This window comes from Eleutherodactylus coqui, chromosome 12 (genome assembly GCF_035609145.1).
Source record: "Eleutherodactylus coqui strain aEleCoq1 chromosome 12, aEleCoq1.hap1, whole genome shotgun sequence".
NCBI classification, from domain to species: domain Eukaryota; kingdom Metazoa; phylum Chordata; class Amphibia; order Anura; family Eleutherodactylidae; genus Eleutherodactylus; species Eleutherodactylus coqui.
This window is the reverse complement of record NC_089848.1, coordinates 119,159,705-119,175,480: the sequence shown is the minus strand read 5'-3', so window position 1 is coordinate 119,175,480 and position 15,776 is coordinate 119,159,705. Positions and strand designations below refer to the sequence as shown.

Below are 15,776 nucleotides of genomic sequence, written 5' to 3'. Positions count from 1 at the left end.
ACCCCTTTAAATAAAGGCAGGACAATCATGTTCAGCTGGACCCAATACCCCGCTGTACTATGCTCTACATTTCCAAACGTTTGAAGAATTACAGGAAATAAGTGGCTAATATTTTTGTGCCTCACAGAACTTAAATAGGAACTTTGTATAAATCAAGTTAATAAAAAAAAGTTTGTGAACTACTGCTAAAATCCATCTCCAGGTGAAGCAAATCACTCAGGGATCAGATTACATGCTGCTTATGGAAAGGAGAGATGAAAAAGCAGCGACAGAGAGAGAAACATAGAGGTGTTGCCTGTGTTGGATTCACAGCTACACTGCTCAGTACTGCTGTCTAATATGCTGCTGCTTCTAATCTGTTTTGCCACCTAAGTGTTTTGAAGAAATTTGGTGATATCTGCTTCTCTATGTGTGCTGTGCATGGGAGAGAAATAGGTCTTCTTTGTGTGTGCAGTAAATGGGGAGCAGGATCTCCTTTAGGTGTATAGTGTATGGGAGAGATAGGTATAGGGGAGCAGGAGCTCCTCTTCTGTGTGTGTGCTGTGTATAGGAGGGATAGAGATAAAAGAAGATCCTCTGTCCTCTCTGTGCCTCCAGGGGTGCAGGGTCTCCTCTTCTGTATGTGTGCTGTGTATATGAAAGAGAAGTAGGGGAGCAGGAGCTCTTCTTCACTATGTGTACAATGTATGTAACACATCATAGCAGCTGGTCTACACCTACCACCTCAGGGAGAGAGGACAATTACAGATGGAATCTGCAGAGGGAATGCGGTCATATATTCTCAAGATACAGTGTAACTCTTCATGTAAACAAACAGCTTATTCTGAACAGTCACCTAAAGCAATAGGTACAATAGGTAAAAGTAATCATTATAAAACCCCCGTATGGTGGAGAATATAACGCTAACAAGTCCAGCAGGGGCTTCAGATCACCTTGTACATCACATTAACAAGACTCGGTGAGGCTGGAACTGATGAAGAGTTGACCATCTGATTTAACATTACATCTCATATTTGAGGCCAAATATAACAATGCAAGCGGTCCATCCCCAAGAAAAGCCACAGAATGAAGACATCTAGACCTGGACAAAGCCAGAGGGCAGGTTGTACGGCAAGGGACAGAACACTACAGGCAAATCCCAGTAAATGTGATATTCTGCTGTTCCGTTTTGGGCAGAAGCAAACTGTTCCGTCAGGCTGGAGAGAAGATAAAGGAACGTAAGGTTAATGTGGAATGATTGGTTGCTCGGATGCAGTCTACCATGAATGTCAAATACAGAACATCTCATGTCCAAATGCTTTCTAGTCCGGAACAGAAAAAAACTGAAGTTTCCAGATGAACTGATTTAACAAAATGGCCAAGCTTTGTCTAAGACGCACCTGAAGACCTTCAGCGAGTCACGACTTAGAAGTGGCCTCTTTCGCCTTCCTGATTCCAATCATTAATAATATAAAAGCCATGAATATTAACGAAGGAGGGGGGTGAAGCCCTGAGGGGCGGATGTGTTGCGGAGAAGGCAGGAGAAATGAAGCGATTTACAGTTTCTATCAATGTTGTGTAATTTGCATCTGTTAACCTGCAAGAGAAAGTCAGTCTGTAGATACTGAAGAGTTTACGGGTCTGTTCTCACGGCGGCATACACCTCTGCATGAACTCCACGGCGATCTGCTGCGGATCCAGCCCTGTTAATGGGCAAAATCCACGTGTGCAATTCCAATGCAATTCTGCAAGTTTCCACATAACGAGACAGATCACTTCTTCACACGTAAACGCGGTTTCCCCTCTGTGTAACGTGACCATACCCTTATCGCCCAGCCTGCTAGACAGGTACCAGTGTTAGGGAGGAATAGTGTCTTTGCCTTGGAGGTCTATGTAGTGGCTTGCTGACAGGATGGGCCATGTGTTATATTGTAGTCATGCAATATGTCATCAGCATGGATGGCATGTCATGTGCATGGGAATTGGAGAGCTGATCAGAGCACTGCAGCACGAGAACGCGAGGGAATGAATACAGTGAAGCGTTCATTCATTTAATATTTTATGGCCACAAAAAAGTGGGCTAATCAAAGTGTCAGCTAGAGATGAGGAGCAAGAAAAAAAGCACAGATGCTGCTACAGCTAATAGCTAGTGATATACTGTGTTAATCACATCTCCACTGCTCAGTACTGCAGCACACGGAGTGTTACAGTGTTAGGGAGCAGAATGTGCTACTTCTACATGTGCATTGTATGGAAACATCATAGCAGCCAGTCTGCACACACCTATATATATATATACACACACACATACATACATATCTATATATACTTTTTAGGCAGACCACAGACAATTGTCATGCTGTGTGTATGTGGGTACAGGAAGAGAAATTACTATTGCAGTCCCAAAGCCTGAGCTGCATTCTGCATGGCGCTCAGCCCTGGAGGGCCGCAAGTCTTCCTTGAAGTCAACAAGTACTTCTTATTTACAGCCCAGTAAAGAATATTGTGGCTGACCTTGGCTATAACAGTTGAGTGTATCCCCCCCCCCCCCCCCCCCGTCTGACGGGAAGGCGGTAAACGGAGATGGTTTTGTCCAAAGTAAATAAAAGATGTATTTTATCCATCTAGACAGCAAACCGGAGCGCAGATCTAATAAGCAAACGATCATGTCTTCTGTTTCACTTTACTAATTAGCCCGATTACAACCAAGTGTCAAACATTTCCGGTACGGAGTTTGGTCATGGGCTTTAAATCCATGCCATTGTAAATGTACAGCACAGGTTTAAAGCTCCCGCAATCTAGCAGGAGGAGGTCGGGTGCTCGGCTGTCAGAGACACCTGAAGACCCTTAGGAGAAGACAGACGCAGTTAATAACCGCTTCTGCATCCTCTTTTCCTGCCTACGTAGCAGTCAGTGAGGGCTATGTAGTGAATGAAGGAAGTGGCAGCGTTGTTTCCTCTATTGGACCTGATGATCACGTGATCGCCGGCAACCCTAACAAGGCAAGAAGCTGCTGGATCTTAGCAAACTCAACTCAGCATCTTGGCTGCCATGGATGTCCCAGTTACAGGAGGAAAAAAATGACATTGCGGGTGTCTCCCCCCAAGGAGTATTATATGACATCCCGGGGGGGGGGTCATAAAATGTAAAAAAAAAAAATATATACAAAAAAAACAACAACAATAACAACAATAACAACAACAACAACATTGCCCACACCAACCTAAATCATCACCATGGCCGCCCTGTATACAAGTTACATGTCAAAACGACCCAAATAAATGGGAGACCTTCTGGCAGCTGATAATAAGGCAAATGTGGTCATTTCAAAATTAAAGGATTATAAATAGAGATGAGCGAACACGTTCGGCCCCGCCCCTTTTTCGCCCGAACACCGAACTTTGCGAACACCTCGGTGTTCGGGCGAAAAAGTTCGGGGGCCGCCGTGGCAGCGCGGGGGGGTGCGGCGGGGAGTGGGGGGGGGGAGGGAGAGAGAGAGGGCTCCCCCCTGTTCCCCGCTACTGCCGCCCGCGCCGCCGCGCATCTCCCCGCCCCCCGGCGGCACCCGGACACTTACGCGCGAACACTGCAGTGTTCGCTAAAGCCGGTGTCCGGGTGCGGATGTGTCCGTAACGGACACGTTCGCTCATCTCTAATTATAAATAAAAAAAAATAAATGAATAATAAAAAAATATGTTAGCTTTCTTTTTGTACTCATGAGCCCTAATAAAACAAATAATGGAAGATAATTTCTGCGAAAAAAGGTATTCAAAAACAGCCGTATACGTCAAACCATAAAAACAGCGAGAATAATTCTGGTAGCCCAAGAAGCAAAAATAGTGCCGTTCTACATAAAACGGCAAAGAGTCTGATCATTAAGAGGTTAACACATGAGCATTATGCCGACACCAATGGCTCCCACCGTTCTCAGCGCTCCGAGCGCCCCACATCGGCACACAACGCTCCGCGCCGCTCTTATGGGCTTCTACTTGCTGACTCAGCATTCTCACTCTTGTTTATTCTTCTCCCTCTTCTGCCGTTTCCCCAGACGGCGGTGTAATAGATTTAGCTCGGTCTTTCCCCAGGATGAGTGATGATCTGTGATACTGGAGGTTTGCAGGATGGCTGCAGGTGATAATTTAGTAGAGTAATTCAATTTGAATATTCACAGCCGCTCAATCTCAATCAGGGATGTAGATGGATGGCTGAGCGCTGGCAGCGGCGACCCGTTCTGCCCCACGGGGTACGGGGCGGGCCGTCCGTGCATCTCATCTGCATGTCATCAGACGGTGGAGGCTCAGCTTAGAGCTCCACAAAAATCCTTTAGGGACCTTTCACACTGGATGGAAGACTTCTGCGCCGCAGTGTTATCCTATGGGGCGTGAATTCCGCACCCGTTAAAATCCACGCTTCTTTACTTAAAAAACGTAAGATCAAATTCCGCGGCGGAAAAAGTTCCTACTCTGGAATTAGAGGGGGGTGGGGGGGGGGTCTTGTGGAATTGGGGGGGGGGGGGTCTTGTGGAATTGGGGGGGGGGGGTGTCTTGTGGAGTTGTCGTTGCTGCTGATTTTTTAACATACGGGAGATGGAACTCCACAATTAAAAGTCTTCGAGAAAAAAAAAAGCACGACCTTCCGCAGAACGCAAACCGCAACAGAATCCGCACTAATTGACAAGATGCGCCTCTGCGTTGCGTCCTGCGGACAACTCTGTGCCCTGTGCAAAGTCCGCAGGATCCTGGACACAAAACCAGGAGGACCCAACAGCCAGAGGAGCCGTAGAAACCATGGGGGTCATTAACATCCTACGTGAGAAATGGCCAAAATGGAGATGAAACCTAATAGCCGAATCCCAAAAGGACCGCATGCAATTTATGGTCATTATTACCCCCCATTATTATGACGCCGCCGGGGGCTCTGAGGAGGCGATCACTGCTCAGTAAAGGGAAGACGATGAAAGGCAGAGCCGAGATGCTGCAGATTGGACGGCTTCTCCAGGAACGGCCTGAGCTAAACAATAGACCATAAAGGATAATGCAGATGCTGAGGCTGGGGGGATCCCGCCGGATCTGAAGCCCAGCCCTCCAGCAGCTCCATGCATTAAGGTAGCCCGGCACCTATAGCAGCCTTCATCGTACACGTAATTACCGGATCCGTCCGTGACAACACGATCGAGGCACGAAGTCTGATCCTACAAAGATGCCACTGGATGATTCGCGGTTTCACCGTTGGCGTGCGTTTACACGATTGGTCCGACAAACTCCGGCTGATATCGCTGCACTTGTAAACCTGCAATTTTTTAATGTGTTTTGTAAAACGCATCCGTCGCATCTCTGCACTGCGATTTTCACACACGTGATATTGGCATGTTGTGGCAATAGTAATAAAAGATGGAAATCGCAGAGTGCTCACAGTAACACATAGACGCGAGTGTGAGGCGGGCGCAGAATCACCCAAAATAGGACATTCCGCATATAAATGGCCCACTGCAGAAAATAGGTGTCCTTTCTGCGTCTCATAACGCACAATAAATCTGCTTGTCTGAATGCTCCATAACGGTGCTGAGAGACCGCTGACTCCCTGACATCGGGGGAGGGGGGGGGGGTTAGTGAAAGGATGAAAGTTTTGTCGCTTACTTAGTTAAACTTTACAGAAACAGCTCAGTTTCTAATTAGCTTTCCGCAAGGCGTGAAACGCTCCGGTAGTCGTCCTGCGCCCGGACAGCGAGCTCCACAACATTCACAACTCAATCTACAGGCATGAAAGGTTAGATAGGAGGCGCTGCACCTCCTCAATGGCCGCTGGCTGAACTAATCTGCTGAGCGTTACTGATAGCACTAATGAAGTGTTAAACAGGATCATGGGTGCCATATGTGCCCGCAGTGTGCGACCTGCGCCTATGGCTGAGCAAGGGTTAACTGTCAGATTGCAGCCGCAGTCTATACTGAAACACGCAGGGCCTCATTCACATGGTGTACTTGTGTATTCTCTCCGTGTAACAGTGCATTTACACGGGCGCTCTGCAGGCGGGCGCATCTCACAGAAAGCGTGCAGAAAAGTGGCCGTGTCAATGCATCCTAATATATAGAGCCCCAATGATATATATATATATATAGAGCCCCAATGATATATATATATAGAGCCCCAATGATATATATATATATATATATATATATATATATGTATGGAGCCCCAATGATATATATGTATGGAGCCCCAATGATATATATGTATAGAGCCCCAATTATATATATATAGAGCCCCAATTCTATATATATATAGAGCCCCAATGATATATATGTATGGAGCCCCAATGATATATATATATATATATAGAGCCCCAATGATATATATGTATAGAGGCCCAATGATATATATGTATGGAGCCCCAATGATATATATGTATGGAGCCACAATGATATATATATATATATATATATATATATATATATATATATATATAGAGCCCCAATGATATATATGTATAGAGGCCCAATGATATATATGTATGGAGCCCCAATGATATATATGTATAGAGCCCCAATGATTCGCGCTGGGGTATTCAAATGGGGAAGAATAAATAAATAGATAAAAATCGCAGCAGGTCCCATTTTGGTCCGTATTAAAGTCTATGGGATCAGATAAATCCGTATGATATAAGCGTATACACTGTATATACACTGCGTATACACTGCGCACGCTAGAATTCTACAGAACATTCCTTTTGGGTTTTTTAAGCATGTTAGTAACGCAACAAATACCGCAAAAAAAGCACAACCCGCGGTTACAGTCTGTGAAGACGCTGCGTACTGAAGCCAAGTCCGCCCGTATGAATGAGCCCTTAAACTCTACACAGTCGATGGAGACACCACAATCATTAGATGAAGAAGAAAGGACTATGGTTATCATTAGTTGTGCCATTTGGATGGTTCAAGATGTTCTGCAGCAGCTGAGTGCATTTCAGTTGCAGCCTTGGGAAAAAGTCTTCTGTGGCGGATCGCCCGCTAACAACAACACCAACGTAAGTGGTCATTGCATCATGACTGAAGCACAAGTCGTAGGCGGTGATGTTGACAGGTAAAGTTCTTCCGTACGGCGCGGCCGGACCATTGATCCTACACAAACCCATCATGGCATGCAAGGCTTTCTGGTACTTGTAGTCCGTGCACAAGCACATCTTTATCCTACCTGTCTCCTTGTCCTGTACGCCGTCCAGGTGTAAGTCGTTCAGGAGGTGCTCCAAAATCTTTTCGGGCGTCCCGGATACCACCATGTACCTATCGGAAAGGAGAGAGTCCACAGAGTCATCCTCATTCGACGACTGCGAGCGACTGCTCCATTCATCCTCATCGTCCTCCTCATCAATGTATTTAAAATAAGGCACATCAAAGGTGGGCAGAGGAAGCTCCCGGACCGTGAAGGCTGCAGAAGGCTTGGCCTCCATGTGGGCATCAAACACCCTCAGCTTGGAGCTTCCCATTGTGGAGTGTGCCTGACAAAGGGCATCCCCTACAGTGAGCGCTGGATTCCCAAACCAGCCCCGTCTCTGCTTGCTGAATCCATCTGGCAGCTGCCGGCAGCCTGCGCTCGTCTGGATGTCAGGATCTGTGTGCCTAGAGGAAAACTCTTACCTCCAGTCGCTCTCGCCACTCCCTGCCGCGGAGGCCGGCCTCTCTGACGACACCTTCTTCAGCACCAGGACGTCTTGGTCTTGCTCCCTCACTTGCACCGTCGCCGCTTCTTCCTCCTGGATTGAGGAGAGAATAGCAGCGATGTTAACAGATGCGTCAGCGTTACATTCTACACAGCGGACCGACCCTCCAGACTTCACGCATTTGGTTCAGGGTGATGTGTGTTCCTCATCAGCATCATCTCCCCCAAACAAACATGGAACCCGAAGGCTGCCGTCCAGCGTAATGGATCTGGCATCTAATTTGCACCACTGCAGCAGATTTCACCCCTCTAATGTCTATAGTGGATCCGCGTCAAAATCTGCCGCAAATCCACTAGGTGTGAACGTGTCCCCCGGATAGATAAAGTCTGTGTTACATCGGCAAAAATCACATATTTTTTCATGTGTGCAGTTTATTGTGGCTTCAGTATTTGGACCGCGGACGGTTTCTTTCTTCCATGTGTCATCCATTCTTCACGTCCGCAAAAACTGAAATAAGCCCGATTCTTTAGTTCTTTAAAAGAACACCACACGGACCGCAAACGGACGGCACACAGATGGCAAAGGGACGGCACACAGATGGCACACGGACCGCAAACGGACGGCACACAGATGGCACACGGACCGCAAACGGACGGCACACAGATGGCACACGGACCGCAAACGGACGGCACACAGATGGCACACGGACCGCAAACGGACGGCACACAGATGGCACACGGACCGCAAACGGACGGCACACAGATGGCACACGGACCGCAAACGGACGGCACACAGATGGCACACGGACCGCAAACGGACGGCACACGGACCGCAAGCGGACGGCACACAGATGGCACACAGACCGCAAACGGACGGCACACAGATGGCACACGGACCGCAAACGGACGGCACACAGATGGCACACGGACCGCAAACGGACGGCACACAGATGGCACACGGACCACAAACGGACGGCACACAGATGGCACACGGACCGCAAACGGACGGCACACAGATGGCACACGGACCGCAAACGGACGGCACACAGATGGCACACGGACCGCAAACGGACGGCACACAGATGGCAAACGGACGGCACACAGATGGCACACGGACCGCAAACGGACGGCACAAAGATGGCAAACGGACGGCACACAGATGGCACACGGACCGCAAACGGACGGCACACAGATGGCACACGGACCGCAAACGGACGGCACACAGATGGCACACGGACCGCAAACGGACGGCACACAGATGGCACACGGACCGCAAATGGACGGCACACAGATGGCAAACGGACGGCACACAGATGGCACACGGACCGCAAACGGACGGCACAAAGATGGCAAACGGACGGCACACAGATGGCACACGGACCGCAAACGGACGGCACACAGATGGCACACGGACCGCAAACGGACGGCACACAGATGGCACACGGACCGCAAACGGACGGCACACAGATGGCACACGGACCGCAAACGGACGGCACACAGATGGCAAACGGACGGCACACAGATGGCACACGGACCGCAAACGGACGGCACACAGATGGCAAACGGACGGCACACAGATGGCACACGGACCGCAAACGGACGGCACACAGATGGCACACGGACCGCAAACGGACAGCACACAGATGGCACACGGACCGCAAACGGACGGCACACAGATGGCACACGGACCGCAAACGGACGGCACACAGATGGCACACGGACCGCAAACGGACGGCACACAGACATCACACAGACGGCACACGGACCGCAAGCGGACGGCACACGGACATCACACGGACCGCAAACGGACGGCACACAGACCGCAAACGGACGGCACACGGACCGCAAGCGGACGGCACACGGTCCGCAAGCGGACGGCACACGGACATCACACAAACATCACACGGACCGCAAACGGACGGCACACAGATGGCACACGGACCGCAAACGGACGGCACACAGACATCACACGGACCGCAAGCGGACGGCACACGGACATCACACGGACCGCAAACGGACGGCACACAGACCGCAAACGGACGGCACACGGACATCACACAGACGGCACACGGACCGCAAACGGACGGCACACAGATGGCAAACGGACGGCACACAGATGGCACACGGACCGCAAACGGACGGCACACAGATGGCAAACGGACGGCACACAGATGGCACACGGACCGCAAACGGACGGCACACAGATGGCACACGGACCGCAAACGGACGGCACACAGATGGCACACGGACAGCACACAGATGGCAAACGGACGGCACACAGATGGCACACGGACCGCAAACGGACGGCACACAGATGGCAAACGGACGGCACACAGATGGCACACGGACCGCAAACGGACGGCACACAGATGGCACAGGGACCGCAAACGGACAGCACACAGATGGCACAGGGACCGCAAACGGACGGCACACAGACCGCAAACGGACGGCACACAGATGGCACACGGACCGCAAACGGACGGCACACAGATGGCACACGGACCGCAAACGGACGGCACACAGACGGCACACGGACCGCAAACGGACGGCACACAGACATCACACAGACGGCACACGGACCGCAAGCGGACGGCACACGGACATCACACGGACCGCAAACGGACAGCACACAGACCGCAAACGGACAGCACACAGACCGCAAACGGACAGCACACAGACCGCAAACGGACGGCACACGGACTGCAAGCGGACGGCACACGGACATCACACGGACGGCACACGGACATCACACGGACCGCAAACGGACGGCACACAGACCGCAAACGGACGGCACACAGACATCACACAGATGGCACACGGACCGCAAGCGGACGGCACACGGACATCACACGGACCGCAAACGGACGGCACACAGACCGCAAACGGACGGCACACGGACATCACACAGACGGCACACGGACCGCAAGCGGACGGCACACGGACATCACACGGACGGCACACGGACATCACACGGACCGCAAACGGACAGCACTCAGACAGCACACAGACATCACATGGACATCACACAGACCGCAAGCGGACGGCACACGGACATCACACAGACGGCACACGGACATCACACGGACAGCAAGTGGACGGCACACGACCGCAAGCGGACGGCACACGGACCGCAAGTGGACGGCACACGGACCGCAAGTGGACGGCACACGGACCGCAAGTGGACGGCACACGGACCGCACATGGACGGCACACGGACATCACACGGACGGCACACAGACATCACACGGACGGCACACAGACATCACACGGACGGCACACGGACATCACACGGACATCACACGGACGGCACACGGACATCACACGGACGGCACACAGACATCACACGGACATCACACGGACGGCACACGGACATCACACGGACGGCACACAGACATCACACGGACATCACACGGACGGCACACGGACATCACACGGACGGCACACAGACATCACACGGACAGCACATGGACATCACACGGACGGCATCCGGCTGATGTCCGCTTTTTTTCTATCCCATTGATTTGAATGGGCGAGTCTCATCTGTAAAATCGGTGCTTTTTCACAAGTCCGTGTCTAAGTGGAAAATCTCGCTCCAGTGTGCTGCCACGCTGTGCTATATGGGTCTGTACGCCGTCTGTGTGCGCTCAGTTTTTATTTTAGGCGACCGCTAAACAACGCCAGTGTGCAGGAGGCTTAGAGGAGTGATCTGCTGCGGATCTGCAGCACATTTCACTGTTTCACACTAAAAGGGTGAAATCTGCTGCATATCCGCAACTAAATGTGCAGCCAATCAGCGCAGTGTGCGTGCGCCCTAAGGGGGCGCCACGGGGAACATTGGAGATTAGAGCTACAAAAATAAAATACAGAAAGCGGATGAAAACGGCCCTCCGCCACTTCTGTTTTTTACATTACAGTCAGCGGACGGAACGGAAAATGTTCAATTTGGTTCCATTTTTCATAATGAGCACAAAAGGAAGGGTCTTGTGCAGCTCGCTAGAACCGTGTTCGCTTCCCTTTGGTCTTTGCGCTCCTTCAATCAATGTGCCTCAGTTGTTGGCACGGCTGCCTTGCCCTGCAGGGGTCCCAGGTTCAAACCTGGCCAAGGCAACGTCTGCAAGGGGCTTTAAAAAACTCCATACAGATGTTGCCCTTAGTCAGATTTGAACCTAGAACTCCAGCACTGCAAGGCAGCAGTGCGAACAACTGAGCCACCAGATTACTTCTTCCTTCTCTGGAGAAGGAGAAGAACAAGAAGCAGAAACACAAAGAGGACATCCGTAGAGTCTGATCGGCAGGTTGGATAGAGGGAACGGTGCTGCAGCTTCCTCTACTCACTACATGGCATTCATCCGGCGGTATGTAGCCGGAAGCGGCTATAAACCCCCTCTGGGACCTCAGCTATCTGCGACAGACGGGTATTTACGATGGCCGGGATTCAAGCCCAGAACCAAATTGCAAAAATTTATCGGGTTACAAAAAAAATTGATCTGTTAAAGATGGAAAGCAAAGCAAAATATGGGAAGCTCCGTAACATCCCCTCCCCCCATACGGGTTCATGCAAACGGGGCTCATCCAACATACGGTACACCAATGAAGAACGTTTAGGTGCCAGCGGCTTTTGTAGGAAACCAAAGATGATGGACATCCGCTGCTACAAACAAATCCCAGCAATGGGACCGAACATCGGCGATGCTGCGGGTAGACGGGGGTACGGATGAGCCCTTGTCCACTCCTCCGGCTCATGGGGGGGGGGGGGAACCGTTACTATGTAACAAGTAATAAGCCTTCTGAAAGGAGCATCTCAGGGAATCGTCTACTTAGGTTTCATTATGTAACAGGGCAGAATTCATAAAGGACGTAAAGCACATCGACCCGCAGCGGCTGTCACACAACGCTGCACAGGTTTTACACACTAGCAATTACAGCGTGACTCATGTCCCAGCGGTCAGTGGAGAGATACCTACCAACGCTCACAGCTGATTAAAGGCTCTGTACTTCTTCAGGGGTGCAATTTGTTTCACTTAAATACATGTATTTTGGGCTGCAATCAAATTTAATTAAAAATGTGGCGGCTTTTGTCTCCTGCAGCTTCTACATATCACGGTATACACACACTGCAGTGTAGGGCTCATTCACATACTTTCTGTTCATATTACACGTAATTTTTGTGTACGTAATACGGACAACATAAAGCCCATTGATCTGAATTGGGGGATACAGACGCACGTATTTTGCGCACATATTGTGGTCTCCATCGTGAGCCAATAATGCCCATTAAAGTCTATGCGATTGTGTAAAAATACAGCCAATACGCAGTTGCATGCAGACTGGTGAATGAATGATCATTCATTAGGCTATTGTTCGCCTGTTACTATGAATGGAGATCGGCAGTTCGGAACAATCTACGTTCAGCACCGCCTCCATTCAGTAAGCGATGATCGCTCCTGTGTGAAAGCATCGCTGGGACGACTGTCTGGCATCCGCCTCCAATAGGTCGTCCCGTGTGAAAGAGCCCTAAGCCGGAGGATCTCCTACTGAAGCTCAACCTGCCGTTTCTATATACAGTGATATGTAGAAGCTGCAGAAGACAAACGCTGCAACATTTTTAGTTACACCCTATTGCAAAAATGATTGCGAGCCCAAAATGCATGCATTTAAGCACAAAAAAATCTGCCACCTAAAGGTGTCCATAGCCTTTAATTCACGTCTAAGGTGTGAATGTCATCTTACTGCGGTCACCTTGGCTGTATAATGTCCTGCGTCCCTCCAGCTGTATACTTTTACTGTGTCCTTATATCATACTTTATGCTTCTGGAAGTTATAAGAAATGCAGACAAGAAGATAAAGTAGCGATCAGACATTTTCTGGACTCTGGATTCCATTGAGGAACATCAGGGACCTCTTCTCCTGCCTCAAACAGCTGCTAATAGGGAACAATAGATTAAATGTAACCACACAGAAGATCTATGCAAGCCAAGACTTCCAGTTTAATGCCCCTTTAAGAACAACTAATTGTGCACCTTTAAGTGCCCAGGGCTCTCCGTGTCGTTAATGGATGTAGCGGTGGCTTTGTGCGGAGGGGAGGATGGATGCCGGATTCTCTGGGTCACTGCACCGACATTCTCTGCATCTCAGCTGTTTGCACAGAAGAAGCTGAATAATCAGGCTTTCTGCATACGCAGCCCAGTGGGTTTCCACAGGCGGTGAAATCCTTGAGCCTCATCATTAGGAGCCGTTTTATTTAAGTGCTCGGGGAGGCTCCGGAGCTGAGAAAAGCAATGGCAAAACCGCTTCCTTTTAATTATTCGAGATCAAAAGCTTCAGTGCTCATGAAGTAAGTGGAGTGCGAGGAGCAGCAAATCGGACGCAGCGCTGCAGCCGTGGCTTTTGTGCTACTCATTCAAACATGCAGAAATCGGAGAGTAGACATAATCACATATTAATCCACTTTATAATAAGGATATTGCCGAGATGCCAGGAGAAATGCTTCATGTCTCAGTGATGTCATCAGCTCGAGATACAAGGAGTAATGACATCATCAGCCCAAGATACAAGGAGCAGTGCTCTAGGTCTTAGTGATGTCATCAGACCGAGATACAAGGAGTAATGACATCATCAGCCCAAGATACAAGGAGCAGTGCTTCATGTCTCAGTGATGTCATCAGCCCAAGATACAAGGAGTAATGACATCATCAGCCCAAGATACAAGGACCAATGCTTCATGTCTCAGTGATGTCATCAGCCCAAGATACAAGGAGCAGTGCTTCATGTCTCATTGAGGTCATCAACCCAAGATACAAGGAGTAATGACATCATCAGCCCAAGATACAAGGAGCAGTGCTTCATGTCTCAGTGATGTCATCAGCCCAAGATACAAGGAGTAATGACATAATCAGCCCAAGATACAAGGAGCAGTGCTTCATGTCTCAGTGATGTCATCAGCCCGAGATACAAGGAGTAATTACATCATCAGCCCAAGATACAAGGAGCAGTGCTTCATGTCTCAGTGATGTCATCAGCCCAAGATACAAGGAGTAATGACATAATCAGCCCAAGATACAAGGAGCAGTGCTTCATGTCTCAGTGATGTCATCAGCCCGAGATACAAGGAGTAATTACATCATCAGCCCAAGATACAAGGAGCAGTGCTTCATGTCTCAGTGATGTCATCAGCCCAAGATACAAGGAGTAATGACATAATCAGCCCAAGATACAAGGAGCAGTGCTTCATGTCTCAGTGATGTCATCAGCCCGAGATACAAGGAGTAATGACATCATCAGCCCAAGATACAAGGAGCAGTGCTTCATGTCTCAGTGATGTCATCAGCCCAAGATACAAGGAGTAATGACATAATCAGCCCAAGATACAAGGAGCAGTGCTTCATGTCTCAGTGATGTCATCAGCCCGAGATACAAGGAGTAATGACATCATCAGCCCAAGATACAAGGAGCAGTGCTTCATGTCTTAGTGATGTCATAAGCCCAAGATACAAGAAGTAATGACATCATCAGCCCAAGATACAAGGACCATTGCTTCATGTCTCAGTGATGTCATCAGCCCAAGATACAAGGAGCAGTGCTTCATGTCTCATTGAGGTCATCAACCCAAGATACAAGGAGTAATGACATCATCAGCCCAAGATACAAGGAGCAGTGCTTCATGTCTTAGTGATGTCATCAGCCCAAGATACAAGGAGTAATGACATCATCAGCCCAAAATACAAGGAGCAGTGCTTCATGTCTCAGTGATGTCATCAGCCCAAGATACAAGGAGTAATGACATCAGCCCAAGATACAAGGAGCTGTGCTTCATGTCTCAGTGATGTCATCAGCCCGAGATACAAGGAGCAATGACATCATCAGCCAAAGATACAAGGAGCAGTGCTTCATGTCTTAGTGATGTCATAAGCCCAAGATACAAGAAGTAATGACATCATCAGCCCAAGATACAAGGAGCAGTGCTTCATGTCTCAGTGAGGTCCTCAGCCCGAGATACAAGGAGTAATGACATCATCTGCCTGAGATGCAAGAAGCAATGCTTCATTTCTCAATGATGTCATCAGCCTGAGATACAAGGAGCAGTGATGTTATCTGCCTGAGATGCATGCAGCAATGCTTCATGTCTCAGCCCATAATACATGGAG

The 15,776-nt window shown here is 49.6% G+C and overlaps 1 protein-coding gene across 2 annotated transcripts in view; it reads right to left on the bottom strand.

The window, feature by feature from the left end:
* The window catches only part of RAPGEF5 (Rap guanine nucleotide exchange factor 5), a 267,845-nt gene that overhangs the window by 61,956 nt on the left and 190,113 nt on the right, over positions 1–15,776 (bottom strand). For both annotated transcript variants that reach the window (XM_066584672.1, XM_066584673.1), the window contains 2 exons: positions 7,611–7,726; positions 7,168–7,256 (listed from right to left, as the gene is read on the bottom strand). In XM_066584672.1, the coding sequence (XP_066440769.1) occupies positions 7,168–7,256; positions 7,611–7,726 (205 nt within the window). The remainder of the gene's footprint in view (positions 1–7,167; positions 7,257–7,610; positions 7,727–15,776) is intronic.